The 26,846-nt window shown below is 36.1% G+C and overlaps 1 protein-coding gene across 1 annotated transcript in view; it reads right to left on the reverse strand.

The window, feature by feature from the left end:
- LMBR1 (limb development membrane protein 1) overlaps positions 1–26,846 on the reverse strand; it is a gene marked incomplete at both ends in the record, with an annotated part of 149,775 nt that overhangs the window by 32,574 nt on the left and 90,355 nt on the right. Inside the window, 6 exon segments of the mRNA XM_079711811.1 lie at positions 10,401–10,467; positions 11,693–11,783; positions 12,018–12,091; positions 14,849–14,926; positions 15,566–15,642; positions 16,854–16,934. Of these exon segments, the coding sequence (XP_079567937.1) occupies positions 10,401–10,467; positions 11,693–11,783; positions 12,018–12,091; positions 14,849–14,926; positions 15,566–15,642; positions 16,854–16,934 (468 nt within the window).

The raw sequence follows: 26,846 nt of genomic DNA on the forward strand, positions 1-26,846 counted from the left end.
GGCTAAACAATACGTTACTAAATAACCAAGAGATCACTGAAGAAATCAAAGAAGAAATCAAAAAATACCTAGAAACAAATGACAATGAAAACATGATGACTCAGGGCTTCCCTGGTGGCGCAGTGGTTGAGAGTCCGCCTGCCGATGCAGGGGACACGGGTTCGTGCCCCGGTCCAGGAAGATCCCACATGCTGCAGAGTGGCTGGGCCTGTGGGCCATGGCCGCTGAGCCTGTGCGTCCAGAGCCTGTGCTCCGCAACGGGAGAGGCCACAGCAGTGAGAGGCCCGCATACAGCAAAAAAAAAAAAAAAAAAAGAAAAGAAAAAAAAACATGATGACCCAAAACCTATGGGATGCAGCAAAAGCAGTTCTAAGAGGGTACAGCAATACAATCCTACCTCAAGAAACAAGAAACATCTCAAATAAACAACCTAAACTTACACCTAAAGCAATTAGAGAAAGAACAACAACAACAACAAAAAAAACCCAAAGTTAGTAGAAGGAAAGAAATCATAAAGATCAGATCAGAAATAAATGAAAAAGAAATGAAGGAAATGATAGCAAAGATCAATAAAACTAAAAGCTGGTTCTTTGAGAAGATAAACAAAACTGATAACCCATTAGCCAGACTCATCAAGAAAAAAAGGGAGAGGACTCAAATCAACAGAATTAGAAATGAAAAAGGAGAAGTAACTACTGACACTGCAGAAATACAAAGGATCATGAGAGATTACTACAAGCAACTCTATGCCAATAAAATGGACAATGTGGAAGAAATGGACAAATTCTTAGAAGAGCGCAACCTTCCAAGACTGAACCAGGAAGAAATAGAAAATATAAACAGACCAAGCACAAGCACTGAAATTGAAACTGTGATTAAAAATCTTCCAACAGGGACTTCGCTGCTGACGCAGTGATTAAGAATCCGCCTGCCAATTCCTGTACACTAATGATGAAAAATCTGAAAATGAAATCAAGAAAACACTCCCATTTACCATTGCAACAAAAAGAATAAAATATCTAGGAATAAACCTACCTAAGGAGACAAAAGACCTGTATGCAGAAAATTATAAGACACTGATGAAAGAAATTAAAGATGATATAAATAGATGGAGAGATATACCATGCTCCTGGATTGGAAGAATCAATATTGTGAAAATGACTCTACTACCCAAAGCAATCTACAGATTCAATGCAATCCCTATCAAACTACCACTGGCATTTTTCACAGAAGTAGAACAAAAAATTTCAAAATTTGTTTGGAAAAACAAAAGACCCCGAATAGCCAAAGCAATTTTGAGAACGAAAAACGGAGCTGGAGGAATCAGGCTGCCTGACTTCAGACTATACTACAAAGCTACAGTAATTAAGACAGTGTGGTACTGGCATAAAAACAGAAAGATAGATCAGTGGATCAGGATAGAAAGCCCAGAGATAAACCCACGCACGTATGGCCAACTTATCTTTGATAAAGGAGGCAGGAATGTACAGTGGAGAAAGGACAGCCTCTTCAATAAGTGGTGCTGGGAAAACTGGACAGGGACATGTAAAAGTATGAGATTAGATCATTCCCTAACACCATACACAAAAATAAGCTCAAAATGGATTAAAGACCTAAATGTAAGGCCAGAAACTATCAAACTCTTAGAGGAAAACATAGGTAGAACACTCTATGACATAAATCACAGCAAGATCCTTTTGGACCCACCTCCTAGAGAAATGGAAATAAAAACAAAGATAAACAAATGGGACCTAATGAAACTTCAAAGCTTTTGCACAGCAAAGGAAACCATAAACAAGACCAAAAGACAACCCTCAGAATGGGAGAAAATATTTGCAAATGAAGCAACTGACAAAGGATTAATCTCCAAAATTTATAAACAGCTCATGCAGCTCAATAGCAAAAAAACAAACAACCCAATCCAAAAATGGGCAGAAGACTTAAATAGGCATTTCTCCAAAGAAGATATACAGACTGCCAACAAACACATGAAAGAATGCTCAACATCATTAATCATTAGAGAAATGCAAATCAAAACTACAATGAGATATCATCTCACACCAGTCAGAATGGCCATCATCAAGAAATCTAGAAACAATAAATGCTGGAGAGGGTGTGGAGAAAAGGGAACACTCTTGCACTGCTGGTGGGAATGTGAATTGGTACAGCCACTATGGAGAACAGTATGGAGGTTCCTTAAAAAACTAAAAATAGAACTACCATATGACCCAGCAATCCCACTACTAGGCATATACCCTGAGAAAACCATAATTCAAAAAGAGACATGTACCAAAATGTTCATTGCAGCTCTATTCACAATAGCCCGGAGCTGGAAACAACCTAAGTGTCCATCATCGGATGAATGGATAAAGAAGATGTGGCACATATATACAATGGAATATTACTCAGCCATAAAAAGAAACGAAACTGAGCTATTTGTAATGAGGTGGATAGACCTAGAGTCTGTCATACAGAGTGAAGTAAGTCAGAAAGAGAAAGACAAATACCGTATGCTAACACATATATATGGAATTAAAAAAAAAAATGTCATGAAGAACCTAGGGGTAAAACGGGAATAAAGACACAGACCTACTTGAGAATGGACTTGAGGATATGGGGAAGGGGAAGGGGAAGCTGTGACAAAGGGAAAGAGAGGCATGGACATATATACACTACCAAACGTAAGGTAGATAGATAGTGGGAAGCAGCCGCAGAGCACAGGGAGATCAGCTCGGTGCTTTGTGACCGCCTGGAGGGGTGGGATGGGGAGGGTGGGAGGGAGGGAGATGCATGAGGGAAGGGATGTGGGAACAGATGTATATGTAGGACTGATTCACTTTGTTATAAAGCAGAAACTAATAAAAAAAAAAAAAAAAAAAAAAGATTAAAAAAAAAAAAAAAAGAATCCGCCTGCCAATGCAGGGGACATGGGTTCGAGCCCTGGTCTGGGAAGATCCCACATGTCATGGAGCAACTAAGCCCGTGCACCACAACTACTGAGCCTCTGCTCTAGAGCCCACGAGCCACAACTACTGAGCCTGCATGCTGCAACTACTGAAGCCCGCGAGCGTAGAGCCCATGCTCTGCAACAAGAGAAGCCACTGCAGTGAGAAGCCCATGCACTGCAACAAAGAGTAGCTCCCGCTCACCGCAACCAGAGAAAGCCCGCGTGCAGCAGTCAAGACCCAAGACAGCCAAAAATAAAATAAGTAAATGAATAATTTATTTAAAAAAATTTTTCCAACAAACAAAAGCCGAGGACCAGATGGCTTCACAGGGGAATTCTACCAAACATTTAGAGAAGAGCTAACGCTTATCCTTCTCAAACTCTTCCAAAATGCAGCAGAGGGAGGAACAATCCCAAACTCATTCTACGAATCTAACTACCATCACCCTGATACCAAAACCAGACAAAGATGTCACCAAAAAAGAAAACTACAGGCCAATATCACTGATTAACACAGATGCAAAAATCCTCAACAAAATACTAGCAAACAGAATCCAACAGCACATTAAAAGGATCATACACCACGATCAAGTGGGATTTATCCCAGGAATGCAAGGATTCTTCCATATACACAAATCAACCAATGTGATACACCATATTAACAAATTGAAGGAGAAAAACCATATGATCATCTCAACAGATGCAGAAAAAGCTTTCAACAAAATTCAACATCCATTTATGATAAAAACCCTCCAGGAAGTAGGCATAGAGGGAACTTACCTCAACATAATAAAGGCCATATATGACAAACCCACAGCCAACATCGTTCTCAATGGTGAAAAACTGAAACCATTTCCTCTAAGATCAGGAAAAAGACAAGGATATCCACTCTCACCACTATTATTCAACATAGTTTTGAAAGTTGTAGCCACAGCAATCAGAGAAGAAAAAGAAATAAAACGAATCCAAATTGGAAAACAAGAAGTAAAACTGTCACTGTTTGCAGATGACATGATACTCTACATAGAGAATCCTAAAGATACTACCAGAAAAGTACTAGCGCTAATCAATGAATTTGGTAAAGTAGCAGGATACAAAATTAATGCACAGAAATCTCTTGCACTCCTATACACAAATGATGAAAAATCTGAAAGAGAAATTAAGGAAACACTCCCATTTACCACTGCAACAAAAAGGATAAAATACCTAGGAATAAACCTACCTAAGGAGGCAAAAGACCTGTATGCAGAAAACTATAAGACACTGATGAAAGAAATTAAAGACGATACAAACAGATGGAGACATATACCATGTTCTTGAATTGGAGGAATCAACATTGTGAAAATGACTATACTACCCAAAGCAATCTACAGATTCAGTGTAATCCCTATCAAACTACCACTGGCATTTTTCACAGAACCAGAACAAAAAGTTTCACAATTTGTATGGAAACACAAAAGACCCCGAATAGCCAAAGCAATCTTGAGAAAGAAAAATGTAGCTGGAGGAATCAGGCTCCCTGACTTCAGACTATACTACAAAGCTACAGTCATCAAGACAGTATGGTACTGGCACAAAAGCAGAAATATAGAACAATGGAACAGGATAGAAAGCCCAGAGATAAACCCATGCACATATGGTCACCTTATCTTTGATAAAGGAGGCAAGAATATACAGTGGGGGAAAGACAGCCTCTTCAATAAGTGGTGCTGGGAAAACTGGACAGCAACATGTGTAAGAATGAAATCAGAACACTCCTTGACACCATACACAAAAATAAACTCAAAATGGATTAAAGACCTAAATGTAAGGCCAGACACTATCAAACTCTCTGAGGAAAACATAGGCAGAACACTCTATGACATAAATCACAGCAAGATCCTTTCTGGCCCACCTCCTAGTGTAAGGGAAATAAAAACAAAAATAAACAAATGGGACCTAATGAAACTTCAAAGCTTTTGCACAGCAAAGGAAACCATAAACAAGACAAAAAGACAACCCTCAGAATGGGAGAGAATATTTGCAAATGAAGTGACTGACAAAGGATTAATCTCCAAATATACAAGCAGCTCATGCAGCTCAATATCACAAAAACAAACAACCCAATCCAAAAATGGGCAGAAGACCTAATTAGACATTTCTCCAAAGAACATATACAGATTGCCAACAAACACATGAAAGGATGCTCAACATCACTAATCATTAGAGAAATGCAAATCAAAACTACAATGAGGTATCACCTCACACCAGTCAGAATGACCATCATCAAACAATCTATAAACAATAAATGCTGGAGAGGGTGTGGAGAAAAGGGAACCCTCTTGCACTGTTGGTGGGAATGTAAATTGATACAGCCACTATGGAGAACAGTATGGAGGTTCCTTAAAAAACTAAAAATAGAACTTCCATACGACCCAGCAATCCCACTACCGGGCATATACCTTGAGAAAACCATAATTCAAAAACAGTCATGTACCACAGTGTTCATTACAGCACTATTTACAATAGCCAGGACATGGAAGCAACCTAAGTGTCCATCGACAGGTGAATGGATAAAGAAGATGTGCCACATATATACAATGGAATATCACTCAGCCATAAAAGGAAACGAAACTGAATTATCTGTAGTGAGGTGGATGGACCTAGAGTCTGTCGTACATAGTGAAGTAAGTCAGAAAGAGAAAAACAAATACCGTATACTAACACATATATATGGAATCTAAAAAAAAAAAAAAGGTTCTGACGAACCTAGGGGCAGGTCAGGAATAAAGATGCAGACGTAGAGAATGGACTTGAGTACACGGGGAGGGTGAAGGGTAAGCTGGGACGAAGTGAGAGAGTGGCACTGACATATATACACTACCAAATGTAAAACAGATAGCTAGTGGGAAGCAGCCACATAGCACAGGGAGATCAGCTCAGTGTTTTGTGACCAACTAGATGGGTGGGATAGGGAGGGTGGGAGGGAGACGCAAGAAGGAGGGGATATGGGGATATATGTATACGTATAGCTGATTCACTTTGTTATATAGCAGAAACTAAGACAACATTATAAAGCAATTATACTCCAATAAAGATGTTAAATAAATAAATAAAATAATAAATAAATAAATAAAAGTGGTGGTCACAAGGAATTTGAGCCTGATCTGTTTTTAATATTCCTATAATTAGAAGTTATTCATGTACATACTTAAAAATTAATTTAAAAATAAAATGTTCTATAAATAAGGAAATAATCTGTTCATCAGTCTCAGAGTTGGCCATGTATAGGTGTACTATTAACTATTCTCGGGGCTTCCCTGGTGGCGCAGTGGTTGGGAGTCCGCCTGCCGATGCAGGGGACGCGGGTTCGTGCCCCGATCCCGGAGGATCCCACATGCCGTGGAGCGGCTGGGCCCGCGAGCCATGGCCGCGGAGCCTGTGTGTCCGGAGCCTGTGCTCCGCGACGGGAGAGGCCGCGGCGGTGAGAAGCCCGCGTACAGCAAAAAAAAAAAAAAAAAAAAAAAAAAAAAAAAAAAAAAAAAAAACTATTCTCAGCCAGGCTGGGGGTCTTGATTCTTAATGTAAGTAAGACCCTTACTGTAGTTTACGTTCTAGTTTTAATTGTAACATTTTAATTCTTAACATTTAAAAAATTACATCTTAAGGCTCCCTCCAACTAAATAATACTAACTGGAATTAATTTCATATGAAAAATATTTTATAACAAATCATAACTTAAGGGAGTTGAATGTATGTCAACAGATGGCTAAGTTATTTAGAATATGTGGCCAACATGACATTTCCTCAGGCAAGAAGGACTATGTGCTCTGAAACAAGAACAGCAACAGAAGGACACGACAAGTGGACACTGGGAACAAGGGTGTTGAGGGAGTGAGCATTAGTGACTCTGTAACTTCTTTCAGACATTTGACACAGAATACTTTTTCTTTATAATTAAAAATCCTAACTAGATATACAAATTTATTGGTCAGGTATAAGAACATTACTATCAATCAAAAGTTAATTTTACCACTCATTTATTACTCTCTGCAATATAACAGAATATAATTAAGTCATATACAATTTTTTTGCAGAGAAATTTTCAATACAGGGTTTAGAATTATTTTTACATCAAAGCCATAATTAGGAATATATATTAAGATTTATACTTCAATTTCACATTTGTCATGTCTAAGCATCATTTATTTCTGATTCACACTGGAGAGGGAAAGCTCAGGGTAAAGATTACTAGTGTATTGACAAACCCAAATAAAGACCTCTCCCGCAAAGGACCAGTTTTAAACACAGTCCCTTCACCAAGGAACAAAAGAGAATAATCCACTTTAAATCCTGAAAGATGATGGAGTATATGGGACCCAGATGAGAAATACATGGAAATACTAAAAATAGATCCAAGCTGATTTGAAAGGTTAAGTGTTTTTTGTTTTAACTGTATTAAAAAAAAATCTGCTTTTGGGCCTTGAATAACTTACAATTTACAGAAAGAATTTCAGGATGAAAATACAACTAACTATAAAAATAACTTCAAAATGGACATTAGTAAAAGTATTATGAAGTCTATTGGTTGCATCTGAGAAAATTTTTCCTGTTAAAGGAGATTTCAAATAAAGAATAATGTAAAAACTGTCAATCTCTCAGTTGTTTCTTGATTAAGCAAAATCAAGAACATGTCAGCAATCTCGCAAAATCTATTCTCACAAAATTCACTGCTGCCTTTAAAATATTTTGTTATAGAAAAGTCTGGGCCTCTATAGATAATTTGTTAGTTTGAGCCTGTTCCATTTTCACTTTGTGGACCATCTCCTCTAATCACCTTGAGAGTCTATTATACCAAAGAGTAAATTGATTGCTAAAAATAAGGACATCATATCCCCCCAAATGTTGGATTTTTCAAAACTGAACACTAAACAGGCAGCAAAGCAACGTTTTGGAAAGCATATCCACTGACATGGCATCAGTTTTAAAAGGTTTTAAAGATTTCAAATAAAAAGCGTTACGCACAGATTCTTTGTGTTTCCAATGGACAACAAAACTATCATCGATATTAATTATATTTGGATAAAAATACATAGCCAAGATGCTCCTCACAACCTAATTCTTTGTGGCAAGTGATATGCTTGTAAAATCTACTTAGTGGTAATTTTTAAATTAGTATAAAATCTTCCATATTTAAATATAAGAAGCTATTTCAGAGGAATTCTCTAATAAATCTGTCATATCACAATCTGTATCTAAAGCTACAGTTTATACCAATGATGCAGCAATAGAAGTTGGCAAATTAAATTTTTTAAAAAACATTTTCATTGTTGAAACAAAAATATCACCAAATTATTTTATACAGGATTCAATACACTTACAATTAAAGTTATAATCATCACTAAAAATTACTAAAATAAGAGAAAAACTGCACTTATACAGATAAATTATAATTTTCCTTGCTCCTTCATTTCTCATTTAACTGAGAACGCTGGCTGAATTCACAGGAGCAAATGAGAGAACCCTAAGGGTCAGGACTTCCTTGTGAGAGGCAATGAGAAAGAGTGAAAAATTTCACAGCTTGGAATTTGGTTGTTAAATACATCCTCTATTCTAGTCTTATAAGCTTTTCAGCTAGTAAATCAAAATCCCGTTATACATTAGGATAATATTCATGACAATTCTCTATATTTTATCTTCTTAAAATCAAAGACTCAATTCTAAAGGGTTAATAGAGGCATTACAAAGTAACTCTCTAGTTTGCATTTCCCATAATACTAAAATAAAGCTTTTTCTTTTAGTCTAGAAATTTGCTTTTTTAATACTGTGAAAAGCCTCTATGAATCTGTTTAACGTATTTATTTCTTTTCATCTATTCAGTGCCACTGGGCATAACATGTAGTGCAGTGCGTGTTGATATTTTGCAAAGCACCACATGACTCACTGTACCCTAATGCACTCCATTAATCCTGTTTGGACAGCTGGGTCCAGGCATTTGTTAGCTGCATTTTAATTGTTCCATCTTTCTTTTTCTTCTTTTTATTTATCTCTATGGCAAACTACTCAGGAATTTAATTTGTTGATCTTCAAAAAGCACATTTTGCCATTAATTTGTTTTCTTTGTATTAAAACTGTACTCAGCACGTAATTTTCTTCCATAAAATCTATATATTACTATTAACAATCTTAAATAACAGAGCACAGTGAATTTCATAAATGATAAATTGGTAGGTTGGCTATAATATCGCAGAAATTATTTGTTGGACTGTCATAATACAAACGATCACAGTTAGCTACAAATCAAGTTACTAAACTGTATATTTATGGCATTTTCAAGATTAGCACACTATAAGCAGATGTGAAAATGATAACAAGTCCTATAATGCAAACACAAAAGAAATAAGACCTCTAAGTAAGTGAGCTTTGTATTAGTCTGTGGAACGGCGGTCCCTTCTACATTTACATTTAGATTCCACTTGTATTAAAACATGAACTTCTCTGTAAGCATTATGAAGATGACCACAAAGCTTATATCCTTCCTGGCACAGCCTGCATCCCCGACAGCTGTGGGCCTTGAATAAATAATGGAGGCCACATAAGCGCTAAAACAAAAGCAATTCAAAGTTACTTGCAATCTTTGTCATAAGCATGTTGCTAAGGTTGAATAATGGGATTTTTCTAATCATTTGTGAACACTCAAGTCAAAATCTAAGTCTAGAAAACAGAACAAAACTGCCTAGTGGAAATTTTTGTCTGAAATAATATTTAGCCAAGAACTGAGAATACAGTCTGCAACAGTGCTTTATTAAAGATAAGAACACCAAACGAAGGAAGATTTATTCAACTATTTCAATGACAAAGTGGAAATATTTTACTTTTAAATGATGACCAAAATTCTCTGTGAATTGAAAAATTAAGAAAACTATATAAATGACAAGCCAGTAAAAAGCTGAAGAGCTAAAGGATGTCCTTTATATCAGTCTGTGCTCTCCTAGATCTTACTGCTTTCAAGTCTATTCCCTGGACATAAAGCAGCTTAAAATAAGTGTTACACATTCTCAATTTTTTAAACCACATATTAAATTACACATTTTTAAAAACATTTCGCTTAGGAAAAAATTAGTATTTTCTAGACATTAAATATTGTGTTGTTTTTTTTTTAAATCACAGTTTCCTCACTAGAGGACTCCAAAGCTTAATTAGTCAATGAAAAAAATAAAGTCTATTGTTTGGACAAGGGCTATTTCTAAGTACTTGAAAAAATAAGTGGTCTTTATTGATAAAAGTGCTTATTTTGGTACAGTCCTGTATATAAGTGAATTACAGAAGTAAAGGCATAAAATAATGTGGGAGGGAATAATATATTTCAAAGGGTGATCTCTTTGAAAAACAGTTTAGAAACTACAAGTTTAGCAAGAAGTTTGATACTTAAAAAGGTACTGACTTTAAATGAAAAGTTCTCATTTAAACTTACCCAGTGTTCTTGACATAACAGGCAGTGCGGAGCTCAAGACCAAGATTGACACACAATTCCCAATGATCTGTTATGAGAAATCAAAAAGAATATTGGGCAGTTACACAGTATACGGATAAATAAAATCCATTCACATTCTGGCAAGTTACTGGACATTTCAGTTACCTACTGTACTTTGCTAACTTCTGAATGATACTATTCAATATAGAAAATAAAGAGAATAGAAACTTTTCTACAAACATTTAAAGTTCTGTGAGTTCTAGAAGATATTTACAGTACCTGACACAAATATAAAGTTATAGAACACAAATTACTTCACACCTCAGACAATGCATTTTACATTATTGACTGAGGTTGATGATTTCAAAAAGGTTTGCCTAACAAGTAAAAATTAATATTTTTAATACTTCTGACTCTACTTTTAAAACCAAGACTACTCCTCAAGATAGATAATATCTACTTCTAATATGTTTAACTATTATAAGATTTAATACCAAAAAGCTAGAAATCCAAAACACCTAAATTCTAGTAATTTTCAATGTATCGTATACTTATTCTTTCATATTAAGTAAGAGATGTTGAAAATACTACTTAGTACTTATGATTACTTAAACTAGATGCTAAGTATCTCAAGAACTCATAGCATTTTAGATAAAGATATATAAAAATAACTTCTCCCCTTTAGAATAAGCTGAAAATATGGAATATATAATAAAAAAGAAAAGCCAGCAGCTCTTGTTATTCTTCATTGTCAGCCTGTGGGAATATTTTACAAATGCAGTCACTATATAAGATAACAGCCTTTGTTATTCCAAAGCCAATGACATATTGTAGAAAGTCAAATTAGCCTCAGACTACAAAATGTTTCTGAATAGAACTCTTCCGTCTTGCTTTAATTATTCAAATTTGAAATACTTTGTCTCTACTACTTGTAGCAACTAAGTTCTTCAGATTTCAAACAAGTTCCCTGAAGTACAGTCAGCACAATCAAAGTTACTCATTAGCAATACGTTTTCTTTGTAGGAAAAAGAGTCCTTTCAGGAGCCGTCTATAGCTAGTTAACAAGCTCTGCAGTTCTATGCATTTACAAGTGAATGGATGCCATCCAAATTAAACAGAGCACATCCTTTTCCCACTCATTCAGCATTTTGAAAATCTTCCAGTGTGTGTGTTTACGCAACTTACAAACAAATACCTAGAACCGCAAATGAACCATTCACCGCGATTACTAAATAAAACAGTCTGTCTTGGAAGGCAAAAGGGAGGCACAGTCACCTAAGACTTTACCTTACCTTTGTCATCGTTGTGTCATCCTTCTTGGGAATAAAGTTTCCAAAAAATCGGAGGCTATAGAAACCAACAACAGAGGACACCATAAGATAGCTGTGAGAATCAAGGAAAAACTCTCCAAAGAATTGTTTCCTTAAGTTCTCAATTGTCTCCAAAATGTCTTAAGGCCGAAAGGAAAAACAAAACAAAACAAAATGCCACTTGGAGTGCTTGAGGAAGACTGACTTGTTTTTTCTTCCAGCAAAGCGTCTTAGTAAATTACCACTGCCCCAGAAAACTAGACAGAAAACTTGTTAACAGACAGAACTTCAGTTAAAGAAAGGATACAAAATCAAAATGATTTCAAGTGCAGCTCCCACAAAACCAAAAGCAGAAAGAGAAGCATTTCCTATTCCAGGCCCCTGGGGGAAAAAAAAACACTTTTCAGAATTCAATGACACTATTATATTTGGTTTCCCTAAAATTGTTGTCTCATAAATATAGGACAGTTGAAATTAGGAATGTTTAATACCCTGGAGTAACATCTAGACGTTCAAAGGAAAATAAAACGTGACGAGACTGAATTCATCAACTAATTCAACCACATGTTAACACTTTTAACAAGCTCAAAACATTTCTGATTTATCTCAAATGCAATTTAAGTTACTTATCAAAATGATATTATGCTTATTGTTAAATCCTAAATATTCCTGGAAGAAATTTTTTTTAAATATAATAGTATAATAAGAATAGAACAAATAATTGTTTGAACACTGAGGCAACATATAAAAACTATACAATTAAAATATGTCAAAAGGAAGCTAAGCAAAGAAAGAAAGTGAATGCACATATCCTGTTACTACTCTTGAAAGTCTCCTTTCCCTAAATCTTCCTTGGGAATTCAGGGATTTAATTAACACAGATTTTCCAAATGCAATGCTGTAAATTTTTTCCTAAACATCATACCTATTCTCAAAACCTATCTTTATCTAGAACGTAACAAAACAAGTAGAAAAAGTAATATTTATTAACGAGGCCAGACAGGCAAAAAATCATTTCTTACTGAAGAAGGAACAATGTTTTCAAAGCTTACTAATTAAAGAAACTCTCTGAATACAAACTACTACTTTGCTATCAGCTTCAATTACATCTAACAGATATACCAGGATAATTAAGAATATAAAGTCAGCTTAATAAAAAAATAAACCAATAAATAATATCACATATTATTTATACAATCTAATATAGGCATGAAGAAGTTAGAATACCCATGGAAATTTCATATATAAATAAGGTAATGGACAAAGAATTTATGAACTTTTGTCAATCTTTTGAAGAAAAAATGAATAATGCTAACAGAAAGCTTATTAACTGGGATGGAAAACACTTTGGAAATATTCTCTGTCTCAAGAGAAGGCCTACAGGCAAGATTAAGATGATCTGATTTATTTACACAATCATAAAAAAAGCATACCACATATAAGTCCTTCTGTACTATGCACGAAAGGAATGGTACAAAAATGTACCACAGGGCTTGGGCCTCACCTAGTATGTGGTATAAGAATATGGGTTAAAAAATGGATAGAAGTCAACACAGTAGTTGACTTCTGCTTGATCAATGGATTTGGGTCTAAACAAAAGACAACGACAAGGCTGTGGATGGAGGAGGACTGCTCACTGCTGTTTTTTGTTAGTGGAATGACAGACCTGAAGCAAGCTGGCAGGCTTGCAGTGGTGGAGAGGCCATGGCAGGAGAGATGGCACAAGGTCCTGAAGAGGCTGGGGGCGGGGAGCTAAACTGAGAATACTGCTGAAAGAATTAGCTTCTGAAAGAAGAGGGTATCTTCATCTTTGACTGAAGGAAAGGAATTAAGATAAACATTGGCTTTTTTCTATGAGAGAAAAGGTGTATCGTGTGGTTCAGAGAGAGAAGTGGCATGTCGGTAAGCAAAATCTGAACCCCAAAAGGTGTCTCTCTGGCATAAGGATCATTTTAGGCTGATTGTTTTTAAGAAACAGAAGACTCGTAAGCCTTTCTTTTTAGCACCACCCCCACCTCACCCCTTAACTGCCTGAAAGAATTCAGTCGAAGGACCTGGTCCAGGTGGAGCACTATCACCAGAGACAGCTACAAAGAGTATGGGCTGAGTGTGGTAGATGGAACCTGGCAAGACCTGGAGACCACGTCCCCTGTTTACCAAACATCTGCTTTTCCATCTCCATTTGAAGTGTCTTCCTCCTGCCTGAAGTCCCAAGCTCCTACCCCCTTCTCCTTCTCTTAGATGGAATATAAGCCGCAATGGCCCAACCTGTCCTGGGGTCTCATTATTCTTACCGGGCTCCCACATACACATAATTAAATTCTGTTTTCTCCTGTTAATCTGTCTCATGTAAATCTAATTCTTAGACCAGCCAGAAGATCCTAGAAAGGGTTAAGGAAAATTTTTTCCCTCCCCCAAAGCATGAAAAGTCTGGAAGAGTTTTGAAGTCATCTCTATGGGAGATGGCAAAGGTGCTAACTTCGAAAAGTATAATAAAATGTCAAACCTTAAATGCTACTTTAAGTATCCAAAAGTTTATAGAGACACCTAGAAAAAGTATGCCATATATGAATATTTAGTGGAAACTACCTTCCATATGGAGAATATATTTAAATAGACTAATTGATGGAACTTAATAAAATCATGAATTTTTAAACAAGAGAAAAAATTAAGTTAATTCATGAAAAGATGTATATCTGACTCTCCTCCAGCAACTGAACATTTTGACTCAAGTTCATAAAATGACTCCTTTGAGGCATGAGTCCTTAAAACCACATATTTGGATCCTTGCAAACACAATGAATCCATGTAATAAACTCTTTATATTTCACAGAATATACATTTTCTTAAGGATCACAAGTATGAATTTCAGTAAAACAAAGATAAATTCTGATACAAAGTATAAAAGGAAACTCTGATACTTGATAAAAAGCCGGACAATCCAAAATAAGAAATCAGAAACAAAAAACATAGTTTAGAAACACTGTTTATGAAAGCTCACTGCATAAAGAAATTCATACAACTTGAAGTATATATATGCAGAAAGGTGAATGTTTTCATTTATTTATTTGAAACACTCAATTTATACACACAGAATACTTTTGCAAAAGAAAGACATTTTAAAGCATTTTACTTTACCCTTGTTCCCTTTGGCATTGCTGTTTCATCAACCAACAGGCAAAGAATGTTACAAGCCACCAAGAGGACCGAAATGGACTACAACACAAAAAGTAAGCCATCAGTTCTGAATTTCAATTTTGTCAATACACATACATTAAAATCTAAGTAACCAACCAAATGTATGCTTCAGAATAGAGGAAAAGCAGTCAAGACCAAAACTCTACATATAAACCTGAAGTAATGAGACTATAAAAACTCCAGAATAAATTCGTAAAAATTCTGCAAAGTATTATAATCTCAAAGCTTAAAGAAAAAGCTATTAATATAGATCCACTTATTAACCGATTTTACCAATTGGAACCCACAACTCCACATATTTAAAATATGGTTAAAATGTTATCAGGACTAATTTAATAATATAATTTTCAGATCTTATCACAGAGTTTGATCAGGTTATCTGCAACACCTTGTCTCTTCTTAATTTTCAACTGAAACAAAAGAATGAATTTCCTGCTTCTATGAAGAAATAGATAATCTTGAGGACTTTTCAAAATTACCATTAATTTCATTTTTTGCTCTATTGAGTTTTTACAAATAAAAGCATGGACAAATTTTAATCCTGTTGATAGGAAACCAGTTTACCTGAAACCATTTAGCTGAGGGAGTTGCCATACACAAATGCTAAAGTAAATAAAAAATAATCTGCTTTATTTAACTAGGCAAATAAATTCTTACTGTCTCAATAAGAAGGAGAACCATAACAGCAGGATACACCAAGTTTCTTTCCCATGCTGAAGCCTTTTTGCGCCTCTCTATTAGAAGGAAAAACAAAATATAATAAAAGTTTCAGTAATTTCCAAAACTTCTCCCCAGATTCGCATTTTCATTCCCTACTAACACAACCAGTATGTATTATTCTTACATAAATTATCTTTTCCTAAAAACATAAATTATTTTTAATTTTCCTCCACAAACTATAAAAATCAGAATTTTAAAATCAGTTTGCTACATTAAACAGCTCGATCCTGTGATGCTCAAATTTTAGCACTGTAAAGGCGTTTCAATTATTGATGAAACACATTGTGGATATACAGCTTACTCTGAAAATAGAGTAATATTTGTATTTCTTTTTTAAATTTACATATTATTATAATGATAGATTTACACACTAATAGAGATCTGGAAATATCAGGTAACATGAGTAAGAATCCCCGCTAATCCCACATCCCAAAGGTAAACACTTCCAGTTTTCTAAAGCCTGGAAGCAAACCTCTATTTCTAGTGACAAAGGTCTACCTTGTTACACACCAATCCTTACGCCATGAACAACTGGAAAAGATGGATCAAACTTAATTTTTTAAAAAGAAATGTGTATGAAGATGTCAGAGAACTACCATAATAATGGAAATTGAAGTCATTCTAGCTTTTTCTGTAGATTCCAAAGGGATTTTTAAATAACTGATTATGATTTCTGCAAATAAAGTAGTTTACTTATTTTCCAAAAAAAAAGGAGGGAAAATAAAGAAAAAGATTTAAGAGTAAAAACGTCTAGCGTATGTATAACTGGAGTCTGAGGAAATAAAAGAGAATGAGCAGATGCAATATTTGATGAGATAATGGCCAACAATTTCCCAAGTGGATGAAAGACATTAAGCCACACACTCATGAAGTGCCACAGATCTCAAGAAGGATAAATACAAAGAAAAAAGACATTAAAAGATAAGAATAACAGAAGATTACTTATCAGAAATAACACAAGTGAAAAGATAGTGGAGTGATATCTTGGAACATCATGATCTTTGAAAAGCCATTTTGTACACATACAAAACAGCAACAACAACAAGTGAATAAACGTGCTCATCTTCTCCCCAAACTAAAAGACATTCGTTATTAACGGCTTTGGACAGACTGAAAGCTTGTAACATAGAAATTTCACAATTTAAAAGAATATTCCGGACTACAGTAAAGTCTTTAATAAGAAACCAAGACCAATATATAAGTCAAGGAAAAAAATGTACAATACCTAATTTTGTCTTAAGAGTCTTTACATTGTCAAGTTCTTGTTCCAACTCCGTTATATTGTGTTCCACTGATGAAGACAGTCCTATCAAAAGCAAAAACATTTTAGAAGCATAACAACAGAACCCCAGAACAGGAAGCCCTCACATTTAATGAAAATATAAAAAACACACTGCAAATCCTGATCATTAATAATGAAAACAAGGGCTGCTGTGACTCACAGAAAAGTACATCCATTTCTTTACTCCTTAAAACTTCCAAGTTCTTGCTGATTAAACGCTACATGTTTCCTAGAAAATTTCTGACTCTGGTAAAATTCTTACTTGATCTATTATTAATTTTTCATTAATTACAAAAGCATCATGTGCTTATTATTAAAAAGTGAAAGAAAATCAAGACCTCCTCCTCTTCATCCCACCTCTCTAACGTGACAACTGTCAAAAGCTTGGGTGAGGTTTTCTTCACCTTCATGTACATACTCGTAACATACGTACACATCATACTCATGGTTTTTACTATGTATTTTTTAAGAATGGGTCAAATCAGACATTATTTCACCACTTGCTTTCCTAGTTAATGATATGTCCACACTGACAGACAGCCTCAACTTCTTAACAGCTGAATAATAATTCCAGAATATGGATATCCTTCAATTTTATTCAGAATTATTCCATTTACGAATATTCACGTTTTCCTCAATTTTTTGCCACTACATTTTTCTATGAACATCCAGTACTTTCTGGTTCTATTATTTTTGTAGGACAGAGTCTCAAAATTCAGACTGGTGAGTCAAAGGATATGAGCATTTAGAGTTTTAAGAGATATTTAAAAGTTACTTCCCCCCAAATATTGTGATATATTGTAATAAGTTATTGTAATAATTTACATTTCTATGAACACTTTATTATAAAATATGCTTGATGTCAGATGATTTTGCCCAACTGTAGGCTAACGTTAAGTGCTCTGAGAACCCACTTAAGGTGGGCCAGGCTAAGCTGTGTTTGGTAGGTTAGATATTTTCAACTTATAATGGGTTTACCAGGACGTAACCCATCATAGTCAAGAAGATCTGTGTTTTCCAATCTCTTCCCCAGCAGTGGATGTTGTAACTCTTGAATTTTTGCCAATATGATGGGTAAAAAGTATTTTCCCATTGTTACTTTAACATGTACACCTTATTCATATTTTCTGCTTGATTCTTCAGTGGTTTGTATATGTCCATACTCTTTCTATTTTATCTGCTAAATTCTGAAATGGACAAATTAAAATCCCCCACTACAACTGTACTTTGACTGAATAGTTTTTTCTCAGTTTTTAAGAATTTTTTCATTATGCGTTTGTATTTGATAAGATTTGGGGGCTCCTGTAAGACTGTAACATGTTCCTTATGAATCACAGCTTTTATCATTACATCAGGACCCTCAGTGTCTTTAATGCTTTTCTTTACATTCATCCCCCCCCCTTTCATATATCATTGTATTTGTAATTTTGGTTAGAGCAATATTCAATGCCTACATTATTACAATACAAATTCTGCCACTTACTCATGTAATAAACTATGATTAGCTTTCCTTTCTTCCATAACATTCTTCTTCCCACCCCCAGAATTAATCTTTTTTTTACATTTCCTTAGTTTTTCATGCATTTACTACTAGTTCGAAGCTAAACCTTCCTCCCAAATGTCTTTATTTCCTCCAGAAGCTTACAAAGAAAAGGTGAATGGGAGGTAATTTTTTTGAAACTATACAAGTCTGAATATGAAAGTTTGGTTAAATATAAATTATTTTTTTATATTTAAAAACTATAAATGAGGAATGAAAAGGTGTGTGGTTTACAGGGACTTAAACCCTCATCTTCCATAGTTGTCAGGTAATAGTTAACTTAATACTGGAAAATCAAGAAATAGCAGAGGAACCTTTTTATTTAGTGTTTACGAGTTTATTATTCTTTATTAGTTCAAAATTAATTACCCTTCAGAATCATGAAGTCACTGCTCCACCACCCCCCAACTTCCAGTGTCAGCTCTGAGAAGTCTGAAGCTCTTCTTCCTCCTGGGCCTGAGTGTGAACTGCTTCTCATTCTCCCTGAGAGAACATGTCGGCCTTTGTCCCAGTGTCAGTGAGTCACTCTCATGTTCCATGTTGGGCACTGAGTGAGCACTTTCAATCTCCAAGTTCTTGTCCTCTAGAGCTGAGAAATTTTCTTGATTTTGTCATTTCCTCCATCCTGTTTTCTCTCCTCTCCCCACTTGGAGTTCTATTAGTTGGATGTTAGATCTCCTGAAATGGTCTTCTACTATTCTTAACTCTTCCCTATGGTTGTCATTGTTTACCTATTTTCTTTAACATCCAATCTTTTAGATACATTCTCATTTCTAAATTTCAAGAGGCCTCTCTGTTCACTAGCTATTCCATTTTTAATGGAATCCTGGCCCTTCTCATGGATGCAATCTCAGTCTCTCGCAGGATACTGATGATAGATTTTACTTTTTTCTTATCCTGTGCATATTCCGTCTCCCCCTAGTGTTCTTTACTGTTTGTTTGTTTTGGCCCCTACTTTCCCATGAGAGGTCTTTCTCTTAAGTATGATAAGGCTTAGTCATCTGTTCATATTTAAGAAGGAAGCACTAAAAATGATAATTTGAAACTCTAAGATTGCGTGGGTGGCACCTGACAAGACTTCCTGATGGGTAATCCAGCTGGGTTTTTCATGGACACCTAACTGCTAGCAGGGTGTGAGGCTTTCCTCCTGGGTAGACAGATTCCCCAGATAAGACTCTCTGATCTCCTTCTTGGGGTATTGAAGTTTGGCTGTCCAGGTGAAGGGAGACGGGAGCTCACACATTTAGTTTGTAAGTACTTATCCCATCCTCCACTCCCCCAATCTGTGCCCAGGCCACAGTCTCACTTTCTCTGGAGAATAACCCTCCCTCTACTGCTGAGGTGGGGAAGAGGCAGTGGTCTGGTACCCTGGATGGAGGGGAAAGATGTGGGGATCAAATCGCTTCATAAGCAGGCTTTTCACCAATCCTCCTTATATTAACTTGTTCCACTTTATCCCCACTTTCATAGGTTTCTGGTAGTACCACTTTTGGGGACTTTAGGGGATTCTGCACTATAAATCAAGCACAGATGGCTTAGGATTCAGCTTTCTTGGGTCTGCTAAATTCGTTACTTCTAAAATTCTCTCAGGTCTGCTAAATTTCAAAATTTTTTTATGGTTTTCTCATCTCAAGTTTTCCTTCCTTTAGGTTTATGCTTCTCTGACCCTCAGTGTTCTCATCTGTGAAATGGGGGGTATTATTAGGATGCTTTCTGTTGAGTCAGAAAACTCAACTCAAAGTATCTTAAAAAATAATAATTTCATGTAATTGGAAGTTTACACACAGAGTGGGCTTCAAAGTGGGTTTTCCAGCAGCTCAACAGTGACATCCAGGGACTGAATTCTGCCATTCCCAAGTTGGTCTATTATGAAGACTGGTGCTTTCTTCTTTCATGTAATTTCATAATTTCTGTTTATTTTATTTTGTTCATTATTTCTTCTTTTCCTAGCAAGTGGAATTTCTATTTATTCTTTTACCCATGTTAATTTGACACTTCAGTGGTTACTTTCTCATTCTTAACACACATACTTAGACTTATGTTTTTTTCAACCTAACCCCACAGGAGAACCTTACTAGGTAACTTACCCCACACCAACGTGAAGCTTTCACAACACTTTTTTAAAACCATTCTCTCACTGCTTTCCACTCACCCCTCCTAAGTCCTGGACTGTGCTGAGACTGTTTTAAAAATATTTAGTTTGAGATTATTACTAAATTTTTTCCAATGGTACGGAAGCCACCATATCTTTAATGACTAGAATAGTACCTAGTTACTAAATATACAGCTATAAAATGAATAAATAAATGAATGTCTTTTTGTGCCCTAAGAGATATATGACATCTTTGGAAATATATGAGTTTTTAATTGCAATCTTCCCTGCCCCCCTAAGACTACAGATGATTTAATAATCCTTAACAGGTTATAAAAGGGAAGTTTGATGTTGGTCTCTCTCTCCTATGTAAGTAATTTTTCTATGTGAAAGCTTGTAAATCTTTTTTATTATTATCATCATTATTCTTGGAATTCGTGAATCATATAACTCTGGATCTGTTTATTTCCTGCTTAATAATCTTGCCTAGGACTCTGTGACCTTTTTAATGTACATTCAAGTCTTTCCTCAGCTCACTGACAAGTTCTTCTATTATTTATTTACTTCTTTCTACTTGTTCTTTTTTCTTCTCCTAGATGTCTATTACTTAGACTAGGTATATTAGCTCTGTAGTCCATGTCTATTATTTCATTAGTGATTTCCTTCTCTTTGTTCTTTTGTTCTGTGACATGAAATAGTTCTTCCACTTGATTCTACCAGATGATTAATTCAATTTGCAGAAGGACTGTATTATTTTTCTATTGCTACTGTAACAAATTACCACAAACTTAGTAGCTTAAAGCAATACAAATGTATTACCTTACAGTTCTGGAGGTCAGAAGTCTAAAATCAAGGTGTCAGCAGGACTGTGTTCCTTCTGGGGACTCTAGGGGAGAATCTGTTTGTCTTTTCCAGCTTCTGGAGGCTGCCAGCACTCCTCGGCTCATGGTCCCTTTTTCGGATCACTCCACCCTCCGCTTCCACTACCACATTTCCTACTCTGACCCTCCTGTCTCATCTTTCACTTATAACAATGCTGTGGGACTTCCCTGGTGGCACAGTGGTTAAGAATCCGCCTGCCAATGACGGGGACATGGGTTCGAGCCCTGATGCAGGAAGATCCCGCAGAGCCGCAGAGCAACTAAGCCCACGCGCCACAACTATTGAGCCTGCGCTCTAGAACCCGCGAGCCACAACTACGGAGCCCGTGAGCCACAAATACTGAGCCTGCGTGCCACAACTACTGAAGCCCACGCGCCTAGAGCCTGTGCTATGCAACAAGAGAAGCCACCACAACGAGAAGCCCGCGCACCACAACAAAGAGTAGCCCCCGCTCGCCGCAACTAGAGAAAGCCCACACGCGGCAATGAAGACCCAACACAGCCATAAATAAATAAATAAATAAATAAATTTAGTTAGTCAGTTAAAAAAAAAACAATGTTGTGATGACACCAGGCCTATCAGATCACCTAGGATAATCTCGAGACCCCCCTCACTTAATCACACTGCAAAGTTCCTTTTGCCAGGTAAGGGGTCATGTTTACAGGCTCTTGGGGTTAGGACTTGGGTAACTTCGCACGACACTATTCTGTCTACCACAAGGACTATCACATCTTTTGTCTACTGAATTTTTAATGTTTTTCCCACATTCTAGGCAATCCTTTTTCTACTCTAATTATATCTCTTTGAAAATTGGTATTTACTTTTGGGGGCTAATTACAAATTCTTATTTGTCTCTCCCACTAGTTAACTTCAATTAGAATCACACTTTCTCGCTATTCATCTCGGCCTTTGTCACTCAGTCCTAAGCGAATGGTAACTTTCTGTATCTGCCGCTATTCTTCCCTTCACACCTACTCAGCGCAGAGAGTCACTCAAACAGTGACAAAACATCTGGAGGGCCCAGTAATTTTTGTTCTTGGGGTAAGGATGAACTGACCAGAAATACTGACTCAGGAGAAAGACGACTCAGTGCTCTGGCATCTCTCAAGATACAAATAGCGCTCCTTTCTCAAAGGGAAAAATACTGAAGGGAGGATTCAGGCCAACACCCCAAGGCAGCAGGGTACAAATGCACTAAGCCCTCTTGTGGAATCACAAAACTTCAGTCTTACCCCAGGTTTCTAAGAAAAGTAAGTATTCCCCACTGCATTTCCTTTCTTACTTCCGTCCATCGCTAAAGAGAGAGAAATCCAATATTCTCTCTTTTGGAGAACCTGAGGTCTTGAAAGCACTGAAATGTTATACACTATTTCCCGAGCTCATGAGTTTCATCATTTTACTTGCCAGTATATAGTTTATAAGAGAACAGGGGTAAAGATAGTATAGATGTATTCAGGTAGTGTGACCCAAAACTACTGAACTTTGACTACAAATTTAGCAGCCAAAACTAAAAGAGAAACATTTAAGTTACAGAATTAGTGGATATTTCTGTATAACAAAGAGATTTACAGTAAGATGGCATAGCATTATAAGATTTTCAAGTATCTTTGAATATAATAGTCTTAGAGATAAGTATATTTTACTTTTTATCTCATTTCTTTACAAATTATATGGTATGTATCTGTAGTTAATGCTCATTTAACTTCTATATCTGATAAATTACAAATACAATTCCAAACTACATTTCATTCCCTATACTTGTAAAGAAAAGCATTATTCCAGTAACCAGTTCACTGCTAGAAAAAATAATCTGATGAATATTCAGAATTTTGAAAGGGAATCAGAGTAGACAGTATTCCTGCTGCCAATGTAAAATTAAGTGAAAAGACGTAAATGCCTACTTTGTGGGTGTGATGTCTACAAAGCTCAATACAGATGTCTAGACTAATCAATGTTTTCAAAGGAAAATAACTAAAGTGATATTTCTGTAACACTGTGTGTTTATTTTTTGGTGACACAATGCTAGGCACACAATACGTAGTTAATAAACACTGACTGAGTTGCATACTAAAATCAAGAATACGTTCTTATTGTCCTCAAAGAAATTACGCCTTTTTTAAATGACTAGATTCATCTGCAATAACACAATTTTCAAAGACACCGCCATCCTTTACTGTGTATCTCACTACCTAAGTGAGAAAAGTAAGCTTGTTTGGGTGGACTATCCCATTATAAATGACTGGAAGGAAATGACGGCTCTTGTAAGGAAGCATGATACACTGCAAAGACTTCTGGAATGTTACACAAATTTAACCTGCAGCAACAAAATGATCAAAATATCTTAAAGAACTGTATTATCATTACTTTACTTCAAAATGAATCTAAAATATTCAATGTCAGCATTGTCTAGTCAATAAGTCAAATTGGTAGACAAAACCTGTTTGGACTAGTCATGAAAAATAAAAAGGGATTCGCCAAGAAAACCACAAAGCAGCTCATTTAAGGTCAATTTAACGGTATTATTCTGTTTTCCTTCCAGCCTCAACGTAAGACTTCACGACCTCAAAGGAAATTGTAAGAGTATCTATTTGCATTCCCCCTAGGTGATTGGCAGTTCACCACCAATTAGTTCAGAATTACACTGTTACTAGCATGCAATAAAAACAGCACCTTTCATCTTCCTTACACAGGTAAGAATACCTTCAGAGCCAATAACTTTGATCACATGAGTATTTTTGATCCTGCCCCACCCACCTCTTTGGATTCAGGAAAACTAATAGCTGAAGGCAACTTTTCCCAGCTTTATTCTTAAACTGAAAAACTAGTGTGGTATTGAAAATATTTTGCTTGCAAGATAACATAATTTCCCAAATTCCAGCACTTCTTCAATAATTAAGCTGTCCTTACACCTTTTCTTTTCTTTTTTTTTTAGATATTTATTTATTTATTTATATTTGGCTGCGTGGGGTCTTCATTGCTGCACGCGAGCTTTCTCTAGTTGCAGTGAGCAGGGGCTACTCTTCGTTGCACTGCGCAGGCCTCTCACTGCGGTGGCTTCTCTTGTTGTAGAGCACGGGCTCTAAAGCACAGGCTCAGTAGTTGTGGTGCACGGGCTTAGTTGATCCGCAGCCTGTGGGATCTTCCCGGACCAGGGCTCGAAACCATGTCCCCCGCATTGGCAGGTGTATTCTTAACCACTGCGCCACCAGGGAAGCCCACACCTTTTCTTAATATGTAAGACAGCCTTAACTGACATGCATTCATATGTTAAAGGACAGACACTAATTATTTAATGTAAAATATATAATGTTGTATTTTTAAAAACAAACATAAATCTCCAACTGGGTATGTAAACAATTCAAAGAATATAAAGCAATAAAGCAATCTCCCTAAACAATTCAGGACCATAAACAATTCAGTGTCCTAAACTTAGTCCCATAATGAATACTACCTGGAAATAGATACCTCTAGTATAAACATTATTTTTTCATTTAACTTTTAAATTTAGCATATAGCCAAAAGAAAGCTGATTAGAAAATCTGTTATCTAAGTAACTCTTTAAAATGTTCATTAAACTTAGCACTTTAAATTGACCAAAGTTATTTCTATCACCAAGAATGTGAGGTCACTCAAGTACTTCTAATTATTTCTAGTCACTTAGACAAACAAGTTAGTTGTTAAAGCCCAAGATTCCTAATAATTCATAGAATGAACAGTCTCCATCTCCTAAGCAAACACCAATTACTGTACACCATAAAGCCACTGATGATTAGACAGACCCCAGAAAGCTTTTGAAAACTGAAGCCTGGCCATGAAATCTCTAAAGCATCTATTTGGGCATGAACAAATACTATTACTATCTACAGAGGAGACAGACAACTCGCATACTCAAAAACTCTATTTCTATTCCATTTGTAGTGCTAACATTTGTTAAAATAATAGTTTCTATTTACTTCTGACATATCCACAAAAATATGGCTAATTACAGAACCAAGTAATACGAGAATTTTGATATTCAACACAATTTTGAAAATGCAAAATACTTTTTTTTTTTTTGCAGTATGCGGGCCTCTCACTGCTGTGGCCTCTCCCGTTGCAGAGCACAGGCTCCGGACATGCAGGCTCAGCAACCATGGCTCACGGGCCCAGCCGCTCCGCGGCATGTGGGATCTTCCCGGACCGGGGCACGAACCCGCGTCCCCTGCATCGGCAGGCGGACTTTCAACCACTGCACCACCAGGGAAGCCCGCAAGATACTTTGATTATAAATGACCACAAGCAAGATGGAGAGTATTAAACAATCAGCTTTAGGAATATTATATGAAGCTATATACAATTAAATTAATGGTTTGGGCTTTTTGTTTCTACTTTAGCTATAAGTTATTGGTAGATCTTAAGCTAGATAAGATGTTAAGATTATTTTATATGTGCTACTCTCGGGAACACCATCTCCACATAAGTGTGGCTGAACAAGCAGCTCATATGCATTAATTCATCTTCTGCTAACAAATCTGGATCATCTATACAGAGTATCTCTTTCTCTAAATTTCAGAGAATATATGCTACTTAACTCTTAAATTATTCTATAGTTAGTTATTCCAAAGTATTCCTCATCTACTAATACTGTATCTCTTCAGTCAATTCATTTCATCCCTTCATCATCTCATTATCTGGGTCATATTTTATTGTCATGAAAAGTGATTATATGGCCCAAGAAACTGAACAAATTGTAACAAGGTGTCTCTCACAGTTTGAGACCCTTGGACCCAAATTTTGATATCTCATTAGAAACCGTTTAATTAGTATTACCAGTAGAATTAATACTCTTTTCTGTTAGTTCATGAAGTCAAGATATTACTAAATATTTTCTTCTATCACAGTATTGTCCAAAAAAGGATCATTCAGTGTCAACAATCTTTGCTATGTATGTTCTTGATGAAAGATGATATTTGATCACCTTCAGCCTGTCTAACTAAGTCCAAACATTTCTCGAAGTGGGCCAGAGTCTGCTAAATCTGAGACAGTCTCACTTCAGTGGTATAACCAACAGAATAACCATTGCTAGACTACAGAAGAATGCCTAAGGAAAGTCAAGATGAAAGTAACATAGCAGACATGAGATAAAACCCAACATAAGCTTCCTTATACCATTAAAGGTGTTATGTGAAAGACATCATATAGCTAACTGTCTTGCCAATGACAATGGGAAAGCTTCCGACAGGATGCTAGAACTCTAAAGCAAGCATAGACTGCCTGGCAAACTCAGCTTTGTTATAAACAGCAAGATTCAAGGACTGATGGTGACAAAATGCTTCTGACAGGTCACTTAGTTCCACAAAAAATTCAGATATGTCGTTTTCTTCAATCCTTTACCTTTCAGAATACAAAGGTACTGCAACATGACCCTCAGTAAAAATGAAAC

This window comes from Hyperoodon ampullatus (assembly GCF_949752795.1).
Source record: "Hyperoodon ampullatus genome assembly, chromosome: 9".
In the NCBI taxonomy this organism is placed as follows: Eukaryota; Metazoa; Chordata; class Mammalia; order Artiodactyla; family Ziphiidae; genus Hyperoodon; species Hyperoodon ampullatus.